At 41.9% G+C, this 20,175-nt stretch overlaps 2 protein-coding genes, 1 long non-coding RNA gene and 1 pseudogene across 8 annotated transcripts in view; 3 read left to right on the top strand and 1 right to left on the bottom strand.

The window, feature by feature from the left end:
• Window positions 1-3,463, top strand: part of LCP1 (lymphocyte cytosolic protein 1) — a 106,065-nt gene extending 102,602 nt beyond the window's left edge. For 5 of the 6 annotated variants that reach the window (XM_077855673.1, XM_077855676.1, XM_077855674.1 and 2 more), the window contains one exon: window positions 1,726-3,463. In XM_077855673.1, the coding sequence (XP_077711799.1) occupies window positions 1,726-1,858 (133 nt within the window). In that variant the 3' untranslated portion in view covers window positions 1,859-3,463. The remainder of the gene's footprint in view (window positions 1-1,725) is intronic. The other variant, XR_013356009.1, reaches the window with a different exon arrangement.
• A 137-nt stretch (window positions 3,464-3,600) lies between these two features.
• On the top strand, window positions 3,601-6,260 carry LOC144288053 (non-histone chromosomal protein HMG-17 pseudogene; annotated as a pseudogene).
• A 10,916-nt stretch (window positions 6,261-17,176) lies between these two features.
• On the bottom strand, window positions 17,177-19,815 carry LOC144288056 (uncharacterized). Its single transcript, XR_013356012.1, has 3 exons — window positions 19,680-19,815; window positions 19,270-19,548; window positions 17,177-17,581 (listed from the first exon to the last, which is right to left on the bottom strand). It is a non-coding gene; the product is annotated as an uncharacterized LOC144288056 (long non-coding RNA).
• The window catches only part of CPB2 (carboxypeptidase B2), a 51,588-nt gene continuing 48,763 nt past the window's right edge, over window positions 17,351-20,175 (top strand). Inside the window, exon 1 of the mRNA XM_077855684.1 lies at window positions 17,351-17,509. Coding sequence (XP_077711810.1) covers window positions 17,436-17,509 — 74 coding nt within the window. The 5' untranslated portion in view covers window positions 17,351-17,435. The remainder of the gene's footprint in view (window positions 17,510-20,175) is intronic.

Genomic DNA, 20,175 nt, shown 5'->3' with positions numbered 1-20,175 from the left:
TTTTTTCTGTTCCCAGTTTGGGAAAGTGTGTGTGGGGGGAACCTGAGTTCCTTGTATGCTGGAATTATAAATGGTAATTACAATAGGATAGATGCATGGGATAGATGGGGGATCCATGATGCAGTGGAAGAGATAGGGAGGGAAACAAAGCTCTACAGAGCGAATAAAATCTAAGATGAGATGGATTGAAAAGACAAGTAAGAAAGAGGTAGAGGTAGACAGGTGAAGGAGGCAGAAAGAATACCTCCAGGTAGACGGAAGAATGCATACGAAGACCTAGAATTTTAAATAAAGACCAAAAGAGCCCCCCCAAAAAAACCTTGCATCTAATTCCTCAAGAAGAATGTGATTAGGTTTAAGGAACTTAGTTTCTTGAGTTAATTTGCAGAGCCCAAGGTCTTATAATTACTAAGTGATTCAGCTACGGTTCAGAATCTGACTTCAGAGCCCAGGCTCCCAAGCACTAGTCTCTAAGGGCGTGGTACGAAATTGCCTAGAAAAAAAATGAGTAGAAGGAATTATACCAAATGCTAAAAATGGTTATGTCATGGTGGCAAGATTTGCATGATTTTTTTGAAGCTCTTGTTTCTAATTCTTCAACAACTTCCCTTTATATTTTATAACAGAGAAAGTACATTTTTATTTCATTAATAATTGCTAGAGAAGAAGTGATTGAGAAGTGGGCCAGGAGAAAGAATGGGGACTACGCTTGCCTGGTGCTCTTCATATGATCAACAGAGGACGAATAAAGTTAGTTAACAGAGCAGAGGGCGTAATGGGGCCTTGGGTAGAATGGAGAATCTCTGGAGCAGTCGTTGTAAGAGGTTACCAGATAATAAATGAGGTGAATAAAAGAACTGCCAGGTCGTCTTGGGGGCTCGTTTGGAAACAGATTACCACTCATAAAAATTACCTTTATATAATTAAAAACACAGCAAAATGTTCCAATGGAGCTATGATAACCTTATGTGAAAAATGTGTCCTCTAAAACTCTGGCTCTTTGGGTATTTTAGTGACATAAATACATACATGCCTGTGCGGGCAAGGATTGGAATGGAACGAAGAGTAAAACTGGTGTGCGAGGTAGAAGTATGACACACGCATCCTCCTCCTTTTCCTCCTTGCCTTTTCCTCCTTCCTCAACTTGACATGGGGTCTGCAAACTTTCGCAGCGCACATTCTTTTTTTTTTTTTTTTTAAATTTTTTTATTTATTTATGATAGTCACAGAGAGAGAGAGAGAGGCAGAGACACAGGCAGAGGGAGAAGCAGGCTCCATGCACCGGGAGCCCGATGTGGGATTCGATCCCGGGTCTCCGGGATCGCGCCCTGGGCCAAAGGCAGGCGCCAAACCGCTGCGCCACCCAGGGATCCCATCGCAGCGCACATTCTTGTTCAGTTCCAGGACTTTCTCTGCTGCTCTAAAGCCCAAGAGAAGACTCATGGTGAAGGCATCAAACGTAGCAAGAGCTAGAGGGGTTCTTTAAGGGCAAGTAATAAATGTGGTGCTTGTCATGAGTCTAGGCAGCACGTCCAGTAGTCAGGAGCTCTGTTGAGCTGAGATTGGCCCACAGGAGTGAGGGGATGCCATGACTCCCCCGAGCTGTCCCAGGAGTGAGAGCTGCGTGGTATGTGGTACGTGGAACCACGTGACTATGCTCCTGAGGGGTCCCCTTCATACTCTGTGGCTCAGGCTCTTCTCATTCTTCCTCTTCTCTCCCTCTAGATATGCCATCTCTATGGCCCGCAAAATTGGGGCCAGAGTATATGCCCTTCCAGAAGACCTGGTCGAAGTAAATCCCAAAATGGTCATGACCGTGTTTGCTTGCCTCATGGGGAAAGGAATGAAGAGGGTGTAAGTTCCAGTGAGGAGGCGATGCGCACACTCCTGACTGCTCAGCATGGGATGCCCACGGGGAGCACGGAGACTGCTCAAGCCATTCCAGTTTTCAACTCCGTGACATTATACAGGATTCCAAAAAGTATATGTTTGTCCAGCCAGGTAGCCTCTCCTGCATGAATGCAAAAAAAAAAAAAAAAAAAAAAAAAAAAAAGGCTTCATTCTTTGCAAAAACATAAAACAGACAAACAAACAAACAAAAAAAACCCCACAACCCAGTCTCTCACAAATATTTTTATTATTGAATTTATTGCTTCTTTGAAAACCTAGAGGGGAAAAAAAACACCCTTACCTTCCAGGCACCCTTCCTGCTTTTGCTATTAGTCAAGTATAGATGCTGCAGTGTTATTAATTTTAACAATATTTCAGCCTGGCTTAATTTGGCTGCCTTTTTGGTTCAAGGTGAGACCCCAGAGGGGGTGGGGGTTGGGAATCATCAAGCCAGTCCCAAAGCCTGTTTCTGGAGGCCGGCATTTGATCTGTTACAAGCCTCTCCTACCCTCCTGTGGCTTTGCTTTATACTCTCTCAGAACAATGCCTTCTCTGTGGCCCACTTTTGCTGCCCATCCTTAGGTCTGGGTCATTTGGCGCCTCTGATGGGTCAGGCTGTTGGGGTCCCGAGAGTCCCTGGTGACTCGCAAAAGTAAGGCCTCATCAGAGCCTTTCCTCAGAACGAGAGTCCCAAATGGCCTAAGTTTTGTCAGCACACAGGAAGCTTCTGTTCTTTTAGGGTTTGTGCCCAGATCAGGTCTACCATCTTGAATACTGTGCCTTCAGGGAGATTCTTAACCTCAAGGCAGGTTACCCCCAAGGAGGGTGTAATTGAGCCTTGTTCCACGAGGGGACAGTGTGGAGCCACAACAAAGCAGCTCTCCTCTAGGCCGCTGCCCCTCGGTGCCTTAGGCCTGCTCCTCAGACCTCTCTACTGTGGTGTGGCTAACTGGTGACTGGAAGCAATTCGGCTCCGCTTCTCACTTGTTCTTAGATCTTAGTGCCCCTGACTGCTGCAAGGCCATATTATCAATGTTTACTTTTTTGGGTAGTGTAGAAGCTTTTTGCCACCCCCAAGCTCGAGGGAGCCACTGGTGCCAATGAGCAGCGCCCCCACCTCACCCCCTGCCCCCCAACAATACACACCCACACAGAGTCATATACACAAGACATTTAAAGGATTCTGAAACAAAACCAGAGGAGCAGTGTGAGTTCGAGGAGCCCTAACAGAGTATATACAATTTTCATGAAAACCTGCCGGAGGCTAAGAAGCAGCAGAGCATTGTGAACCAACACTAGACTCTTGTAGCCATCTTTCAAAGGAATTGCAATGCTTCACCCTGGATCTGTTCCTCGGCAGCAGGTTCGAGAAGCCAAAATGTGGCCTCTTCTAGCGCGTAATCAGTATTTCTGCTGCATCTGAATACAAAGTGGTTGGCTTTGTCTCGGACCGAACTTAATGTAGCCTCACATGATTCTCCCCCACCTGGCTCCGGGAAGACTGTTCCTGGCTTAATAGAAAATGAAGATAAAATAATGCTCCAGATGTCTCCAAATAAAAATGTTCCATTTATGTCATGTATTTGGATGTTTCCTTTGGCAAGTGTCATTAGAACTCGGCGTAACTTATCAGTGACTCCCTCCGGCTAACACACACCGAGTGCCTAACATGTGGCAGGCATGGTGCAAGGCTTTAGAAATAGGCCTGGCGTTGTGCCTGGTTGACCTGGAAAGATGGAGGTTCAGGAAACTGACAGGTGTGATAAGTGATAAACAAGGGTGAGGTGAACTTGTGACAGAGGAAACGGTCTAAGAAAAAATATTTTGGCTGCAAAACAGAAAAGTAAGCTGGAGTTAGACACGTTGAGCCCAGTTGTGAACCAAGACCAGATGTGGGATTGGTGCAGGATGGCTTCTGGGGAGACGGAAGGAGGCATCTTTCTTGGCTGGCAAGGTCTGATGTGGGCTTCCTAGCCTGGGCATCCTCCCTTTGGGGGAGGAGCACAGAGAGAGTGCTGGAGAATTTCTCCCCCGCAGGGTCCTCTCAGGTAGGCCTCTGTGGTCAATGAGAAGCATCTCTTTGGCGTGGTCACCTCCTGACCACACAGCCGCTAGGAAGCCAAGTGTGTGAGCTTCAATGGCAGCAAGTCCCAGCTTTGCCAGCAGCTTCCTTCTGGAAGTGGCTCTTTTGTAGCCTGAACGTTCCTGCAGCTCTTCCAAGGAAAGAAAAGATTAGATTGTGGGATGCCGCAATCTAATCATGGTGATTTTTCTAAATTTAAAAGTTTGTTACAATAAATAAATAAATACTTGCTACATTAAAATGTCAATCCAGATACGGCATCAGAAATCAAAATTGCACCAAGGTGTCTACCGTCGAGAGGCCACCCTCCCACCTCTGTGTCTGGAAGTATGCTTTGAAGCCAGCTCCAATCACCTCACTGGAGCCACTCTTGTGACCCTATCGCTAAATTATTGCTAACTTGAAATTGGCAACGATGGAGGTTGCCATAGCTATGATCAAACTCTACAAATAGGCTTTTGTTTTTGTTTTTGTTTTTTTTCTTATCCCCAGAGAGCTGGTTCATCAACCCACCATTCACCCCGCCCCCTCCCCCAGTTCCTCTCCTGGTCAGCAGTCACTGTTACTAATTCCTTTTGTATCCTTCTAGAAATATGTCATTCGTATAATACTCACATGCAGACCTTTTTATTGCAAATATTAGCATACCATAGCCATCATTCTGCATCCTGCCTTTTTCACTTAATACCATATCTTGGTGATTGTTTCATGTTGGGATATACAGATCGGCCTCCATCCTTTCAGTAGGTATAGGATCTTATTATATAGGTATCCCAAACTGCATTCAGCCAGGGGCTTATAAATAGATATTTAGGCTGTTTAACTGTTTGCCTCAATAAATGAGGTCACAGTGAATAATTATCTGTTTCTTGTGCATAGAATGATCATTTTAATTGGACGGGTATTCAGTTTCTGCTCTATCAAAGGTATTAACTTGGATGTTAAACATAGATCCTCCCTCCCAAATCATTCTTTCAAATTATTTGACGAAACAGATCCTGGACCCAATCCTCCCTTCTCCATTTTATGCCTACAGAAGCATATTGATCCAGCAAAGAGATAATGTACACACACACACACACACAAAATAATAATAAAAATCAGAATGTGGGAGCAGTGTGAAGAAGAAGAGGCGAGAACGACCCCCGGACCGGCCAAGGCCCGCTGCCGCCGCATCCCCGCGTCCAGCGCTTCCGACCCACCGCCGTCGCCACCATGCCCAAGAGAAAGGCTGAAGGGGATGCTAAAGGAGATAAAGCCAAGGTGAAGGATGAGCCACAGAGAAGATCTGCAAGGTTATCTGCTAAACCTGCTCCTCCAAAGCCAGAGCCCAAGCCTAAAAAGGCCCCTGCAAAGAAGGGAGAGAAAGTACCCAAAGGGAAAAAGGGGAAAGCTGATGCTGGCAAGGATGGAAATAACCCTGCAGAAAATGGAGATGCCCAAACAGACCAGGCACAGAAAGCCGAAGGTGCTGGAGATGCCAAGTGAAGTGTGTGCATTTTTGATAACTGTGTACTTCTGGTGACTGTACAGTTTGAAATACTATTTTTTATCAAGTTTTATAAAAATGCAGAATTTTGTTTTACTTTTTTTTTTAAGCTATGTTGTTAGCACACGGAACACTTCATTGTTGTTTTGGGGGGAGGGCATATGTCACTAATAGAATATCTCCGAAGCTAGATTGATAACAAGAGGGAAAAACACCTTCCCCTTCTAGTTTTGAGAAACTTCCTCTTGGCTCCCAGGAGGAGGGATTCCTTGATGTTGACACACATGAGCCACCTTGGTGGTGTGGAAAAACTAAAATTCATTTTTTTATGTCCTCTTCTCCCTCTCTGCCTTCAACATAGACTTGACTCCCTTAAACCCAGAGACCTGTTGGAACCTGATCCCATGAAATGGTTCCCAGTATGTCAGGCAATCTGGACTTTACGGTGTCACCACTGAGATGGCGTCCCTCAAAAGAGTTCCTTTTTTTAGCTTGTGGATCTTCAGATTGATAATTCTGCCATTTTCATTTCATTTCCTGAAAGTCAGGGTCGGCTTGTGAAAAGTTGTTAAACAACATGCTAAATGTGAACTGTCAACCCTCACTCTAAACTTTCCCTGTTCAGAGCATCACATGAAGACTTCATTGGGTTTTATAGTGGCTTTCTGATTTTGGTAGTCCATTGTAGAAGGGAGTTTGAAAGTTGTTGTATACTGTTAACGATCGTCCGCCCATGTCCTGCCTGAAATACCATGATTGTTTATGAAAAGTATCTTTAATAAAGCTGGATACAGTTTGGCTTGGAAAAAAAAAATCAGAATGTGATAAATGCTATAACAAATTCATAAATAAAGTATGGGAGCTCAGGAGAAAACTAATTCTGAATGATGGGTTACCAAAGTTGGCAGAAAAGCTGAGCTCTGATGAATGGGAAGGCAGGAACCATGCTTTACACATACTGAAATCCCGTACAATGCCAACCGCTTTTCTAGATTTTTAATAAGTGCTCAGTAACATTTTAAAAATTGATTTGTGTTACATATAAATGTTTCCCGACCATGAGAGATGCCAACTGGAAAGAGGTGAGGAACCGTGGTGAGGCAAACTTACCTACTGAGATTTTAGGATGGAAGGGATCCCCGTGTGTCTGGGAATTATGACATTCAAGTCTGATGCAATGTGTTGGACTAGATGAGCTTTTAAAGTCTCAGCCAACTGAGCAATTTTGTCCACCTACGCGCGCGCACGCGCGCGCACACACACACACACACACACACACACAGTCTAGTTTGTCTCTGGAAGCACAGCTCGGGTCTTGATTGTAAAAACTACCAAGACTCAGCCTGCCGTAAGCCAGCCCAACTCAAATGGATGCTTGATGCGTGAGGGACATTTCTGGTGCTCGCAGTGTCCCTGGATGACTCCCGCTCCGACCTCCTTTACAGTTACTGTGCCTGTTGACACACAGCAGCTGCTGGGATATTATGGACTTTTGTTCTCCGTCTACCCCAGTGACCCAATACACTTGGATTAAATACTGGCAGGACTGTCCGTGAACTTGACACCTTGCCCAGCACGACCCTGCAAGCCTCATGACCCAGAAACCAGAGGCATCAGCTCATGACAAATTAGCACTGACTGATCCTCTTGTGAAATCTAGTTACTTTGACAGTTTCCTAATAAAATTCCAGTAAGAACAGCAACTGCGAAAGACCACACTTGACTCAGTGTCCTGTCTCCCCATTTCTGAAAGTCAGAGTTTACCCACTGAGTCTGTGCATGAGTGACACCCCCAAAAAACATCAAAAAGGAAAGAAAACTGTGTTTTCTCAAACCTAAAGTCTGCATGTATTTAGTATCCACTTTTGTCAAGCACAAAAATACAGATAATCTAGTCAATATCCAGTGTGTCACCATTAACAACTCAGGCAGGTCAACAAAATGATAATAATTTTTATTATCTGGTATGTCAAAATCGGGGATTTCCATTTAAATAGGTGCTTTGGTTAATAGAGAGCTATCATGTACCCCTTTTGGAATAGGGATTTTAGGGGATTAGAATGCATGCAAATAATTATAAAGCTATGTGTAAGGTGACGTTAAACTTGATAATTTGGTAGGTGTGCCTTGACTTGGCTCATCCCAATGATGAGTCACCAATAATCAAACTTCCTTGTTCTATGGGTAGTCCTTGGGCCAGGGGAAGCTGGGTAACCCTTGCCACAGACCTATTACATAAGAATCTGCATTTTTATAAGATTCCCATTTAATTCATGTGCATGTTAAAATTTGAGAAACATTGCCCTAAAAGAGTAGAAGCCTTCTTTAAAGACCTGCAGTTGATAGGTAGTCAATGTAACCAGCTTCAAGTTAAATTCTACTTTTCCAATTATAGAGGACTCAAGAGATTAAAATAACTTTCCACTAACATTATCCCATCAGCAATAATTCTTCGAGATAGATGAGTGGCTTTGCCCATTAATTGAGTGTATCCCCTGTCACCCAGACTAGCCTTTTGCAGTTGTTCTGCCCATTGACTCCTCTCTTCCCCGTGGCACCCACTCCCAGGCCCAGGCTTTATCTCCTGGTCCTCCTGGGTACCTTTATTTATTTTTTATAAATATTTTATTTATTTATTCATGAAAGACACACACAGAGAGAGAGAGAGAGAGAGGTAGAGACACAGGCAGAGGGAGAAGCAGGCTCCATGCAGGGAGCCCGACGTGGGACTCGATCCTGGGACTCCAGGATCACATCCTGGGTGGAAGGCAGGTGCTAAACCGCTGAGCTACCCAGGGATCTCCACTCCTGGGTACCTTTAATGTGCCTGTTGGCACAGCTTTCTCTCACTGAATGCCTAGGGCACCTGACCCAGTGCCATATCACTGGTCTTCCCTCCCGTTCCTTCACTACCTACATCAAGCCTAATGGTTTTTCTCCCACTGTCTCTGGAGCAATCTCTCTATAGTTTCCAGAGACAGCAGGTAACATAGTAAACCAAATTGTCCCAAGGGGAGGGATTGTGGCCCTCCAGAGCCTACTCTTTTCTCCCCCAAAACTTTGAAATGCACTTTGAAATGACTTTCTGGGAGTATAGCTTCATCACTGTTATCTTTGCCAATTTTCTAATGGTAAAGAGAGAGAGGAAAGCACCTCCCAAGTGTGCAAAGTTCCAGTGGATAGAACGAGCCTGTTACCTTTCAGGAACCGAAAAACTAGTATGGCGATGGAAAGCGAGACCTGCCACAAGAAACAAATGGTCTGGTGAAAGGTTTAGTAATGATCCTCAAACATCGGGGCCCTTAAGATTCCCCTGGGGAGCTACTTAAAACCCAAATCTCTCAGATCCCACCACAAGATTCGGTGCCTATAGGGGTGGTTGGCCCAGGAATCTGCATTCTCCACAAATACCCTAAGAGAGTTCATGAATCACAGAGCACACTTGGACAAGTGCTGGTCCAGAACAGCTGTTCTCAACCCTGACTGCACATTGAAATGATCTCGGGGACTTAAAAAAAAAGTGTTGAGGCCTGTATCTCAATTATATGAGAATCTTGGAGGGAGGGATATAGGCCTCAACTTCTTAAGTGCCTCCGAGTTTGAGAAATACAGATCTCTAGCCCGGGGTACTCTGCAAAGGCCAGGACTGGGTGAAGCATGTTAGAAAGTGGAGAGACCAATACAGAGGATGATGGTTTAGAAAGGGAGAATGAGGGGATGGAAATTCCTAAAGACAAACTGCTCTGTTCACAATTTAACCACCCAGCCGACAAGCCTTTGCCCCTCTGGATGCCAAGTAAGGCCCTCGGTGCCGTAGGTCTCAGGCTCTTGCTGTAGCCAAAGCAAGGGAATCGGAACCGGAGATCCAGTTCTCTGCCCACACACCTCAAATCCCCCTCTTCAGTGGGTTTGGAGACAGCACAATCCTTTTTTCCCTTTCGGAAGATCTGGCCAGATACACTAAACCTTTGTGCAAATTATAAAACTGCTTCACTCTTCATGAATAAACATGAGAGATAATGCGTGGAGAGAAAAAACATTGATCAATTAAGTGTCTTCAAAACCTCCCAAGATTATGCAGCTTTAATGGCTGAATGATTTTGAAAGGGAAACTTGTAAATTGAGCTGCACCTGAACTCATAATAAAAAAGCCATTAAATTAATTGACTCTCTTGGCGCCTACCTGACAATGAGCCTGAGCTGTATATCCAAGTGAGGCCAGCCAAGATCTCAGAGGCACTTACCCTTATCCTCAGGCTCCTCCAGATGAGAGAAAGGCAGAGCAGACCAGTCCTCGCAGGGGAAATTATCTTCTTACACAGTCTTCATAATGGCTGAGCGTTCTGGCTCTTGAAGAAGGCCTTGCCATATTATTTTTGCCAGCTAGGGTTCCAAATTGGCTGGAGATGAGTCTCAGGGGACGTGGTTCAATCATATAGATTCCCCCGGAACTCGATTGCCCTTTTGGGGAGGCAACTCGTCAGCCAGCTCTGCTGGGAGCATTAGAGGAAGAGGACAAGCTGTACCCAAGGTCATGCTAAGCTGGGTAAGGCTCCGAGCAGACGGCCATGTTGGCCCCCACCAACCCCCTTCCCGGCTTATCTTTTTAATAGGAAGTGGAACATTTTGAGCACCTGTTTCTCCAGTTACTTTCAAATATTATCCCACTGAATCATTACAACAGCCCTCTGACACAGGTTATTATTCATTTCATTTTTTTCAGAAGAGGAAACTGCACCTCTGAGAGGCTAAGAGATTATCCTGTTAAGGGTGGGGAACATCTGATCAAACTTCACAAGAGGTGTCAAGGTCAGAAATCTCAAGGAGAGACGTGGAACAAGGAAGAAAAAAACTTGTCTCCATTTTTTGTCTTCTTTCTTTTCTTTCTTTCTTTCCTTCCTTCCTTCTTTCCTTCCTTCTGTTCCTGCATTCCATTCCAATTCCTTCAATTCCCTTGAGGAATTGAATTTCTGGGAAATACAGTGAGTATGTTTGACTATATAAAAATTGCCAAACTTTTTCAATATGGCTATATAATTTTGCATTCCCACGAGCAATGTATGAGAGTTGAGGTGTTCCACATCCTACTACTTCATATAGTTAGCCTTTTTCATTTGGCTACTCCAGAGGTAAGCAGTGACATATCATTGCAGTTTTAATCAGCATTTCCTCAGTAACTAATGATGTTGAGTGTGTGATTACTGGCCTTTTGTATATTTGGGAAAGTGTCTATATAATCTACCCACTAAAATTTTTTTGTCTTATTCTTGATTTACAAATGTCCTTTTCATATGTTGGATACAAGTGCCTTACCCAGTATGTTTTGAAAATATTTTCATTTAGTTCATGGCTTGTCTTTTCATTTTGTGAAAAGTGTCTTTTGAAAAAAACAAGTGCTTTTAATTTTGATGAAGCCCAATTTTTCAAATTTTTCTTTTGTGATTTGTGGGTTTTTTTTATGCTCTAAAAAACAGCTTTACCTGACCCAAGTTCTTTGGGTTCAGCCACAAGATGCCCCCACAGGAAAAAAAGGAAAGGGAAAAAGTGAGGTCAGGATTATTTTTCTTCTATCTCTTCCCATGCAAGGTCGGGAAAAACCAATGGAGTCTCTCAATGAGAAGTCACAGTTCCCGTCAGTCAGCCCTCTGTGTGTGGCTCTGTTTATTTCCAGGTTCTCATCCTTTCAGTGCCTTACTGTTACTAGTCTTGGGATCACTAGCCAATGATCTTTTATAATCTTCCTATACCCTGCCCACCTCAGTATAAACAATACTTTTATTAAATTCCCCACAAATTAACCAAATTGAGTGTGCCATCTTGCAATATTCACCAGGAAGTCTTCTTAGGTTCCACAAAACATTCAGACTCACAAAACCTTCACCAGCTTCATTCAGCACCATTCATTCAGAGATATATAAGATAGAAACCAAAGGCTGAGGCAATGCAATGTCACAAGTTCTGTTGCATTTGAATAGTTCTCGGAGCAGTCAACCAAACACTCTACACAGCTTCCCAGGCTCCTCAAATGACAGTTCAGGTGTGAAGGAATGAGACTTACATCTGACAGGTGTAAGAATCACACTGGCTTAGAAGCCCCATATCCCCAATAGCCAATCTTTTGTAATAACTTCACAGGCCTAGATTCCTGGGTCCCTGTAGAGACATGCCTGGATATTAATCATTTTTATTAATCATTTTACTTTAGGTGTAAACATTATAAAAAGTTCAGAATGACTACCTGCTACTGGGAGAGAGACAATGAGATTTGAGAGCTCTCTTTCATGTTGCTGAAGGCTGAGGGCAGAGCAGGAGAATTGAGGGCAAATTCTGAGGCAATCAGACCCCCGCCTCTGCTAAAGAGAAGGATTTGCATCTGTTTTTAAGTAATCTGAGACTGTGGTAAATAAACTCTAATGAAAATGATAGCAAATTCCAAACCCAGCTCAACTGCGGTCTTGATTGACTCAATCCTTCACACTAGTGGCCTGAAGAAGATATATGACCTATTCTGGGCATAAATACTACTTATTTTAGTCTATACCTTCATTTTACACATAATATCTGACATTCAATAAAAAACTAAAAGCAAGTGAAAAAGCAAGAACAGGTGACCTAACTTTAAGAGAGAAAATGGTTAAAAGAACCAGATGAAGGGATCCCTGGGTGGCGCAGCGGTTTGGCGCCTGCCTTTGGCCCAGGGCGCGATCCTGGAGACCCGGGATCGAATCCCACGTCAGGCTCCTGGTGCATGGAGCCTGCTTCTCCCTCTGCCTGTGTCTCTGCCTCTCTCTCTCTCTGTGTGTGACTATCATAAATAAATAAATAATTTAAAAAAAAAAAAAGAACCAGATGAAGAAACTACCCATGAACAACGTAACATGCATGAGCAGCAGTGAAAAGAAAATTTAAAAAAAAATCTGAATACAAATGTTAGACATGAAAAACATGATAGGGAAATGAAGAATTCTTTCAATAGACGTATTAACAAACTATAATAGTGGGGAAATGAATAAGTGAACTTGAAGCCAGATCAATACAAAATGTCCAAGCCAAAGCACAAGAGAAAACAGTTAAGAAATATGACACAGAACTTTTCTGGTTATTACTGCTGTTAAAAAAAAAATCACTGCAAACTTAATGGTTTAGGTTCATACTTCCACAATCAATTGACTTTCTGAAAAAAAAAATTGACAAAGTGATTCCACAAGGAGAAGAAAGTCTTTAGAAAATGGTGTTAGAACAAGATGTCAATTGCCAGTTGTTTGAACCTCAATCCCTGCCTCATACCACACACAAAAGTTAATTTCAGATGGACCGTAAGCCTAAAAGCAAAGACCAAAACTATAAAGTTTCAAGAATAGTTTCATGACCTTGAATTAGTCAAAATTTCTTAAACAAAATGCAGATGTACCAACTATCAAAGAAAAACTGATAAAGTGGGCTCACCAAAATTAAAAATATCTGCTTTTCAAAAGACATCAATAAAAAGTGGTTGAGCCACCAAGTGGCAAAAAATATTCATAAAACATGGATCTAACCAAGGAGCTATATCCAGAGTATATAAAGAATTCACACAAGTCATGATAAAAAGTTATGACAAAAAGAGAAACAACTGAATTTTCCAATATGGTCAAAAGACTCTAACAGATACTTCCCAGAGGAAGATATATTCATAATACGTCTATCTGACAAAGTACTAATGTCCAGAATAGAAGTATGTCCTACAAATCAGTAGTAAGACAACGGTCTGTTTAAAAATCAGGCAAACAATTTGAACATGTGCACATACATGTACACGCACATAGCCAAGAAACACAGAAAAAGTTCTCAACATTATTAGTTATAATAGAAATGTAAATTAATACCAAAATTACTTACCATCACACACTTACTAGAATGGCTAAAATAAAAAACACTGCATCAAGTAACAACAACCTCAAGTAACAATAACCATGCGGACCAACTTGGAACCCTAATATAGTGTCAGTGGGAGAATAAAATGGTACAATCACCTTAGAAAAAGGCACAGCAGTTTCTTACAAAACTAAACATTCCTATTCCCTAGCAATTTAATTTCTAGATATTTACTCAAGAGAAATGAAAACATCTGTCCACCAAAAAAGCCTTGCACAGGTATACTCATAACAGCTCTATTTATAAAGGCCCCAAACTGAAAATATCCCAGATACCCATTAATAGGAAAATGGATAAACGAATACCATTGTATTACTTAACAATAAAAAGGAATGAATTGCTGGCACACAAGAGTTTGAAAAGAGTTTTTAAAACATGCTGAGCAAGGGGCACCTGAGTAGCTCAGTCGGTTCTGTGTCTGCCTTCGGTTCAGGTCGTGATTTCAGGGTCCTGATGTTGGTGTAGGCTCCCTGCTCCGTGGGGAGCCTACTTCTCCCTCTCCCTCTACCCTCTTCCCCTCGCCCTCCCTTACCTCTCCCTACTCTTGCTCTAATACATAAGCAAGTAAAATCTTTAAAATCAATCACTCAATCAATCATGGTAAGGAAAGGAAGCCTGACACAAAGGAGTACGTGCTGTAAGCCCTAGACTGAATATTTGTGTCCTTCCCATCCCTCACTCACAAGTTGACACCTAATCCCCGGTATAATGGTATTTGGATGGAGCCTTTGGGAGGTGATTAGATCATAATGGTAGATTTCTCATGAATGGGATTCTTGCCCTTATAAAATAGACCCCATCAAGCTCTCACTTTCTTTCTGCCACGTGAAGACACGGCAAGAAGGCAGCCATCTAGGAACCAGGGAGTGGGTTCTCACCAGACACCGAATCTGTGTCCTGATCTTGAACATCCCACTTTGCAGAATAGTGAGACATGTGTTTGTTGATTAAACCATTCAGTCTATGGTATTTTGGCTGCAACACTCTGAACTGACTAGGACAATATGTGATTCCATGAAGTTCTAAAACAAACAAAATTAATCTACGGTGATAAATTAGAACAGAAATCACTAGAATAGAGAGGAAATTGGTTGGGAGAGATATAAAAGAACTTTCTGGAATGATGGAAACTTTCTATACCTTGATAGGAGTCTGAGTTACTCAAGTAAATGTATTTTTCAAGACTAACCTACTTATACACTTAAAAATCTGTGCATTTCAATGTATGTACCTCAATTTAAAAAGAAAATAGTGCCCACTGCTGCCAAGGACTGGTTTATAGCTATCTGCTGGTCTGTAGGAGACAGACGAGTAACTAAACCAGGAGTAACTAAGCCAGCAACTAAGTTATCCTGACCAGTGACTGGATCTTTGAAAGCCATGGTACTATCATGATGTAGAAACTCCAAAAACCAGTTTAAGACAGTGTTCTGGATTAGAATCCCAGGGGCTGCTTAAAGGCTTGTGCAGAATGGAGCGAAGGGATCAGAGGAGGAGAAAGACAGGAAAACAAAACAAAAGACTTCAAAATGAGCCTGCAAACTAAGGTTTCAAATCACAGAGAGGCAGTCAACAAAATCAATACTCAGAGCATGAATTCATCTCAAGCGCAATTAATCCTTTACAGCAAGTGTAACACAGACATTAAAATAAGTATTCTAAGGATTCTCAGCAAGACCTCTGAAGTAATCATATCTGTTAAAAATTAAACAACAAAATGCTTTAAAATGATATTTTAAAATGCTGATATAAAAGCAGAATGGAGGTGCCTGCGTGGCTCAGTCAATTAAATGGTTTACTTTAGCTCAGGTCATGATCTCAGGATCCTGGGGTTGAGTCCCAGAACAGTCTCCACACTCAGTGGGGAGTCTGCTTCACCCTCTCCTTCTGTCCCTCCCCCTGCTCATGCTCCCACTCACTTGCTCTTTCTCAAACAAATAAAATGTTTTTTAAAAATAAAATGGATAAATGTGAAAAAAAACTATTGTAAAAGTTGAAAAAGATTTTTGAGGTTATTGAAATTAACACACACACACACACACACAACTCAGTCAACTATGTAGTCTAAACTAGATACAAAGAATGAATTTGTGAATTTGAAGGTGAGTTTACTGAGAAAGTCACCCAGGATTCAGCATCCAGAGACACAGACTGTGATTTTTAAAAATATAAAAAGACAGAAGATAGAGGGTAGATCAAGGAAGCCCCTAAAAAAGGACGAGCAGAGATATAATAGCCAAAGAACTAATAAAATGGTTTTCCCAGGTTGAAAAAATATCCAAATCCTCAGATCAAAATTAAATTGCATGTACCAATCTAGATATTAAAAAATAAATTCACATCTAGACAAGAGTAATGGATCTGAAGACTATTAAAGATAAAGACAATCCTTAAATCCCTTAAAAGTCATCAGGTAGAGAGGACAGTTGGTCTGCTGCAGAGCAACAAAACTCCACCCAGATTCTTACTTTCCCACCATGGGTATCAAAAGACCATTGAAGAGCTGTCCCACTTGGACATGACATTTGGTGAAACTAGTCTTTGAAAGCGAGAGTAGAATGACATTCTTGTCAGACATGCAGAGTACAATACAACCTACCACGAATAGATCTTCACTAAAGCAACTTCTCAAAGATTGCTTCAGCAGGAAGAAATGCAAACCCAGGGAGGCGCCACAGGATACAACTAAACAGGGAGCACAAAAATTGATAAAATTTGTCAGTAAACTTTAACTATTGACCGCTATCTTAAAGTTACTTTTTGCGTTTTGAGAAAAACAAGGCAAAAGTTGTTGGGTTCGTTTTGCCTCTCCCTTTCAGCGTAGTTATGTCCCTCACTAAAAACACCCTTCAGTTCATGGGTTTTTGCTTGTATTCATTTTATTGACTTGTTTTGAGTAAGTGAAAAATTAACACGGTTCTCAAATTCTGTAGTATTTTCAGATTCTGAAGTACTCAAAACTGTTTACTCAAAGAAAGGTCCCTCCTCCATCTCATCTACCTTCTTATTCCTGCGTCTTTTCCACTCAGTTTTCTATCCACCTGCTGTAATTAACCACAATCTAATGGATATCTGGCTTATTCTTCCGGTGTATCTTTGTCTAAAAATGATCAGACACACATGTATATTCTTTCAGTGGAGTTACCTTAATCCATCAAATATGTTTTAATAGCTCTGAATCTCAGAGAGAGAAGTTTGAAATGCCAATCCTTTCCTTCTCAGAAGTCCCGTCGCGGGAAGGTTGATTTATTTTGCAGATTTGCCTGCCCTGACTTCAGAAACATTCAAATGCACTGACCAGTGGGAATTCAGGTATGACACCTGGGTTTCCTCCACTTGCAGAGGTAAGCTGTGACCTTATACCAGACAAAATGTCTTAAGAGGCTGCCTTCAGAAGGACTCATGATGAGCTCTGATTTAGATAATGGCTCTTACGGTGAGCTTTCCTAAGTAAATATGATTCAAAGCAACCTGATTTTTTTTTTTATTGCTCTGAGAAGTCTCTAGGACGTAATATTCCTACTCTCTTATAGGTGGGCCCATCACTGCATATGAACAGGGAAAAAATCTCTTTAAATGGAGACTCTGTAATCCTCCATACAAGCTTCCTTCTCAGTCTTGTAAGAGCCACAAAGTTGAGAAACTCGCCTTCTACTTCTTCACCTAAGTTGAAAATGTTGAAAAAGACAGAGACAAGGGAAGCCCTCATCAGTTCTCCAGTGGAGACCTCCCCTCAGCATGGATTAGGAGCCATTAGTCCATACTCTAGAGCTATTTTTCTTCAACAAACCAGACACATCTCTGCAACATTACTATACTTTTATTCTCAGCCTCATCTTTCTTGAGGTGTTAACTATCTTCTAGATGGTCAAAAGTAAGAACAACTCTCATCATACTTTTTTTTTTGAGAGTGGAAATAGTAGCTAAGTCAATTGGTCACAGAAATGAGAGGGAACATGCCATTATATTTTAACCAGTGTGTAAAGAAGGCTCTTATGTAACCAGCCAGCCCGGCTCTTCCCTCCAGAGAATTTTGTTTTTCAGCAAATTGCTGTTGGGATGAAGCTTTATAGCATTGGAGTCCTTGTAGCCATCTTCCTCTTGTGTGAGCGGCATGTCTTCGCTTTTCAGAGGTAACTCAATAGAATCTTAGGTGGTGGGGGTTTGCTTGTTTGCCCCACATGGAATCCAGTCAGTGCACTAACCTGGGAGCAAAATGTTAAAAGTTTGAAGGTCAGCTCTTTCAGAGATTTTCTATGTTGCCCTGATGAAAAGTACATTTCAGTGTAATAAGGATCTCACTAGATCTCACTAGATCTCTTTTTTTTTTTTGTTTTTCCTTTTCTGGCTCTAGTTTTATTACTGAGAGAAAGCTGGATGATACGTATATTCAGGGGCTAGGGAGATTACAGAAATAGAAGCTTTTATAAAGGTGACTATTTACACTCTAACACATCACATGATTTACATTTTTTTTTGTCTTCACACACAAAATATATTAACTGGATAATTTGTGTTAACTATGAATAACCTGACTATGGGTAACTATGAATATTTTCATCTTGTACATGGAATACAGGGAGGAGAAGGTAAAGGTATGAAATAGGTTTGGGTTGTGCGTGAGTATTTACGTGGAATATGAAAGGAAGAATAGTTGTGTTATAAAGAACACCTATGTGAATGTATCTAGTTCTTATTTAGCTTAGTTGAGTGATTCCCTGGAGGTTTTCCATCTCAACCACTTAGAAGAGTACAAATGAACTCCCATTCTAACACATAGACTATATGGCAAGTAGTTCACACTGTGTGTCATACTGTGATTTATTACCTAGTGAACTTGAAAACGTTTAAAACTAATTTTGTTTCCTTTGAAATTATCTTATTTTTTCCCTTTGTTTTGCTTCTATGATTCTTCTCTAATCATCTCCAAGACAAATGCCTCTCCACATTTAGTGAGTAGTAAAGAGAGGAAGGACATACCAGGGAAGGAAAATTCTTTCCAAAATACTTTCTTCTGGGGGACGGCGGGGGGGTCCTGGGCAGCTCAGTTGGTTAAGTGTCTGCCTTCAGCTCAGGTCATGATCTTGAGGTCCTGGGATGGAGCCCCGTGTGGAGCTCCCTGCTCAGCGGGGAGTCTGCTTCTCCCCTCCCCTGCTTGTGCTCTCTCTCACTATCTCTCTGTCTCTGTGTCTCTCTCAAATAAGTAACGAAAATCTATAGGAAAAACAAAATACTTTTCTGAGTCAGAAAGAGGCACAGGACAGCATTTAAGGAAACAGAGCTTGACTTGAGAGCCTGATGCTGTGTTTGTACATTATCACTGATTATTTTTTGTTCAATATGATTGTCAGGTGTCACACAACAAATTCCATCACCAAGTAACGATTGCTAATCAAAACAACATGTGAGTCAAATTGCTAGAATAACTGGTGACTGATGTCACTACGTGTTATCAATAAGCCAGATGACTATAATTTCTAAGGTCCTTGCCATTTCTAATATTTCATAACTTGGCAATTGGCTTTACTTAAAAGTAGGGGAGAGGGCAGGAGGAAAACTGATCTCAACATGTCCAGCTGGGTACTGTACGGCGGTATCATCCAGGAGAGGGGAAAAGGAGGGGACACATGGTTATCTAGCACCTGTGTCGCCTCACGCACTGGGCTCAGCACTTAGAAACATCATCTCATTAAATGCCTACAATCCTACACCCTCGGAATCTTTATGGCGATACCCAACAGAGAAGAAAACTGAGCCCTAGGAAGGATAAATCATTTGCCCCAAACCAAACAGTAAGTGTAGAGTTTGGATTCAAACCCGTGTTCACCTCACTCCCACCTGTTTCACTGCATAGCATTGGTTCTAGGATCTAGGAATTAGGAAGAGAGCTCACTTGATGGAGGTCAGATTGAGTCACAGTGAGTTTGCAAAGAAGACAGGTGGTCCCGAGTGCAGCCTTGGGGAGAGGCCGGCTGGAAGTCCAGGGTCCAGATCTTCACCGTGCTGGGTCTTTGGTGGTGTGATGCCAGCCCCTTGGCAGAGGCCGCAAGGCCCGGCCGGCCACCATCTGGAGCCTGGCATGAACTGGACTCCTAGATAAGACAGTCACTATCTTGGTAGTGTCACAAGCTCCACCAGACTTCACAAGACTGTCACAAGCTTCACCAGGTCACTTCAAAATGAGAAAGCACATGACAGTTTAGCGGATATTATGCCAATAAAGGATTTACACACAAACACACACAGACACAGACAAAGCAAAGAAATATGTGAGAATATTCCTTCATGCACAGCTTTTCTTACTATTTCTTGCTTCAGTATGTACTTTGGAGTCCGATCGATAACTCTGCTTGAAGAGAAGAATAAAAACATGCCTACATTTTAACCAGTCACGGGGTATTGAAAATACTGTCAATGTGTACTGGGAAAGGCCTAGCTGATAGCTGCAGCTTTGCGTGCGGACACGTACCTGACTCCACCACCCCCTCCACTAGAAAAAAAATCTGAACTCTTTCTGTGAGTAAAAAAAATTTTTTTTTTAGCCAGCTGTTTCTGAGCTCTGCTTTTCCAGAAACAGCCTATTACTGAAGCTTAAAGAGAAATCCAATTTCATTCAGGCGAGAGACTTTGATGAATTATTTCTGGGGGCGAGCCCGTAACCCCTTCTAGAAAAGAGGCTGAAAAAAAATAAATAAAAATGAAATGAAATGAAATGAAACGAAACAAAACAAAACAAAACAAAACAAAACAAAACAAAACAAAATAAAATAAAATAAAATAAAATAAAATAAAATAAAAT

This window comes from Canis aureus, chromosome 17 (assembly GCF_053574225.1).
Source record: "Canis aureus isolate CA01 chromosome 17, VMU_Caureus_v.1.0, whole genome shotgun sequence".
NCBI lineage: Eukaryota > Metazoa > Chordata > Mammalia > Carnivora > Canidae > Canis > Canis aureus.
This window is presented reverse-complemented; position numbering and strand designations above follow the sequence as displayed.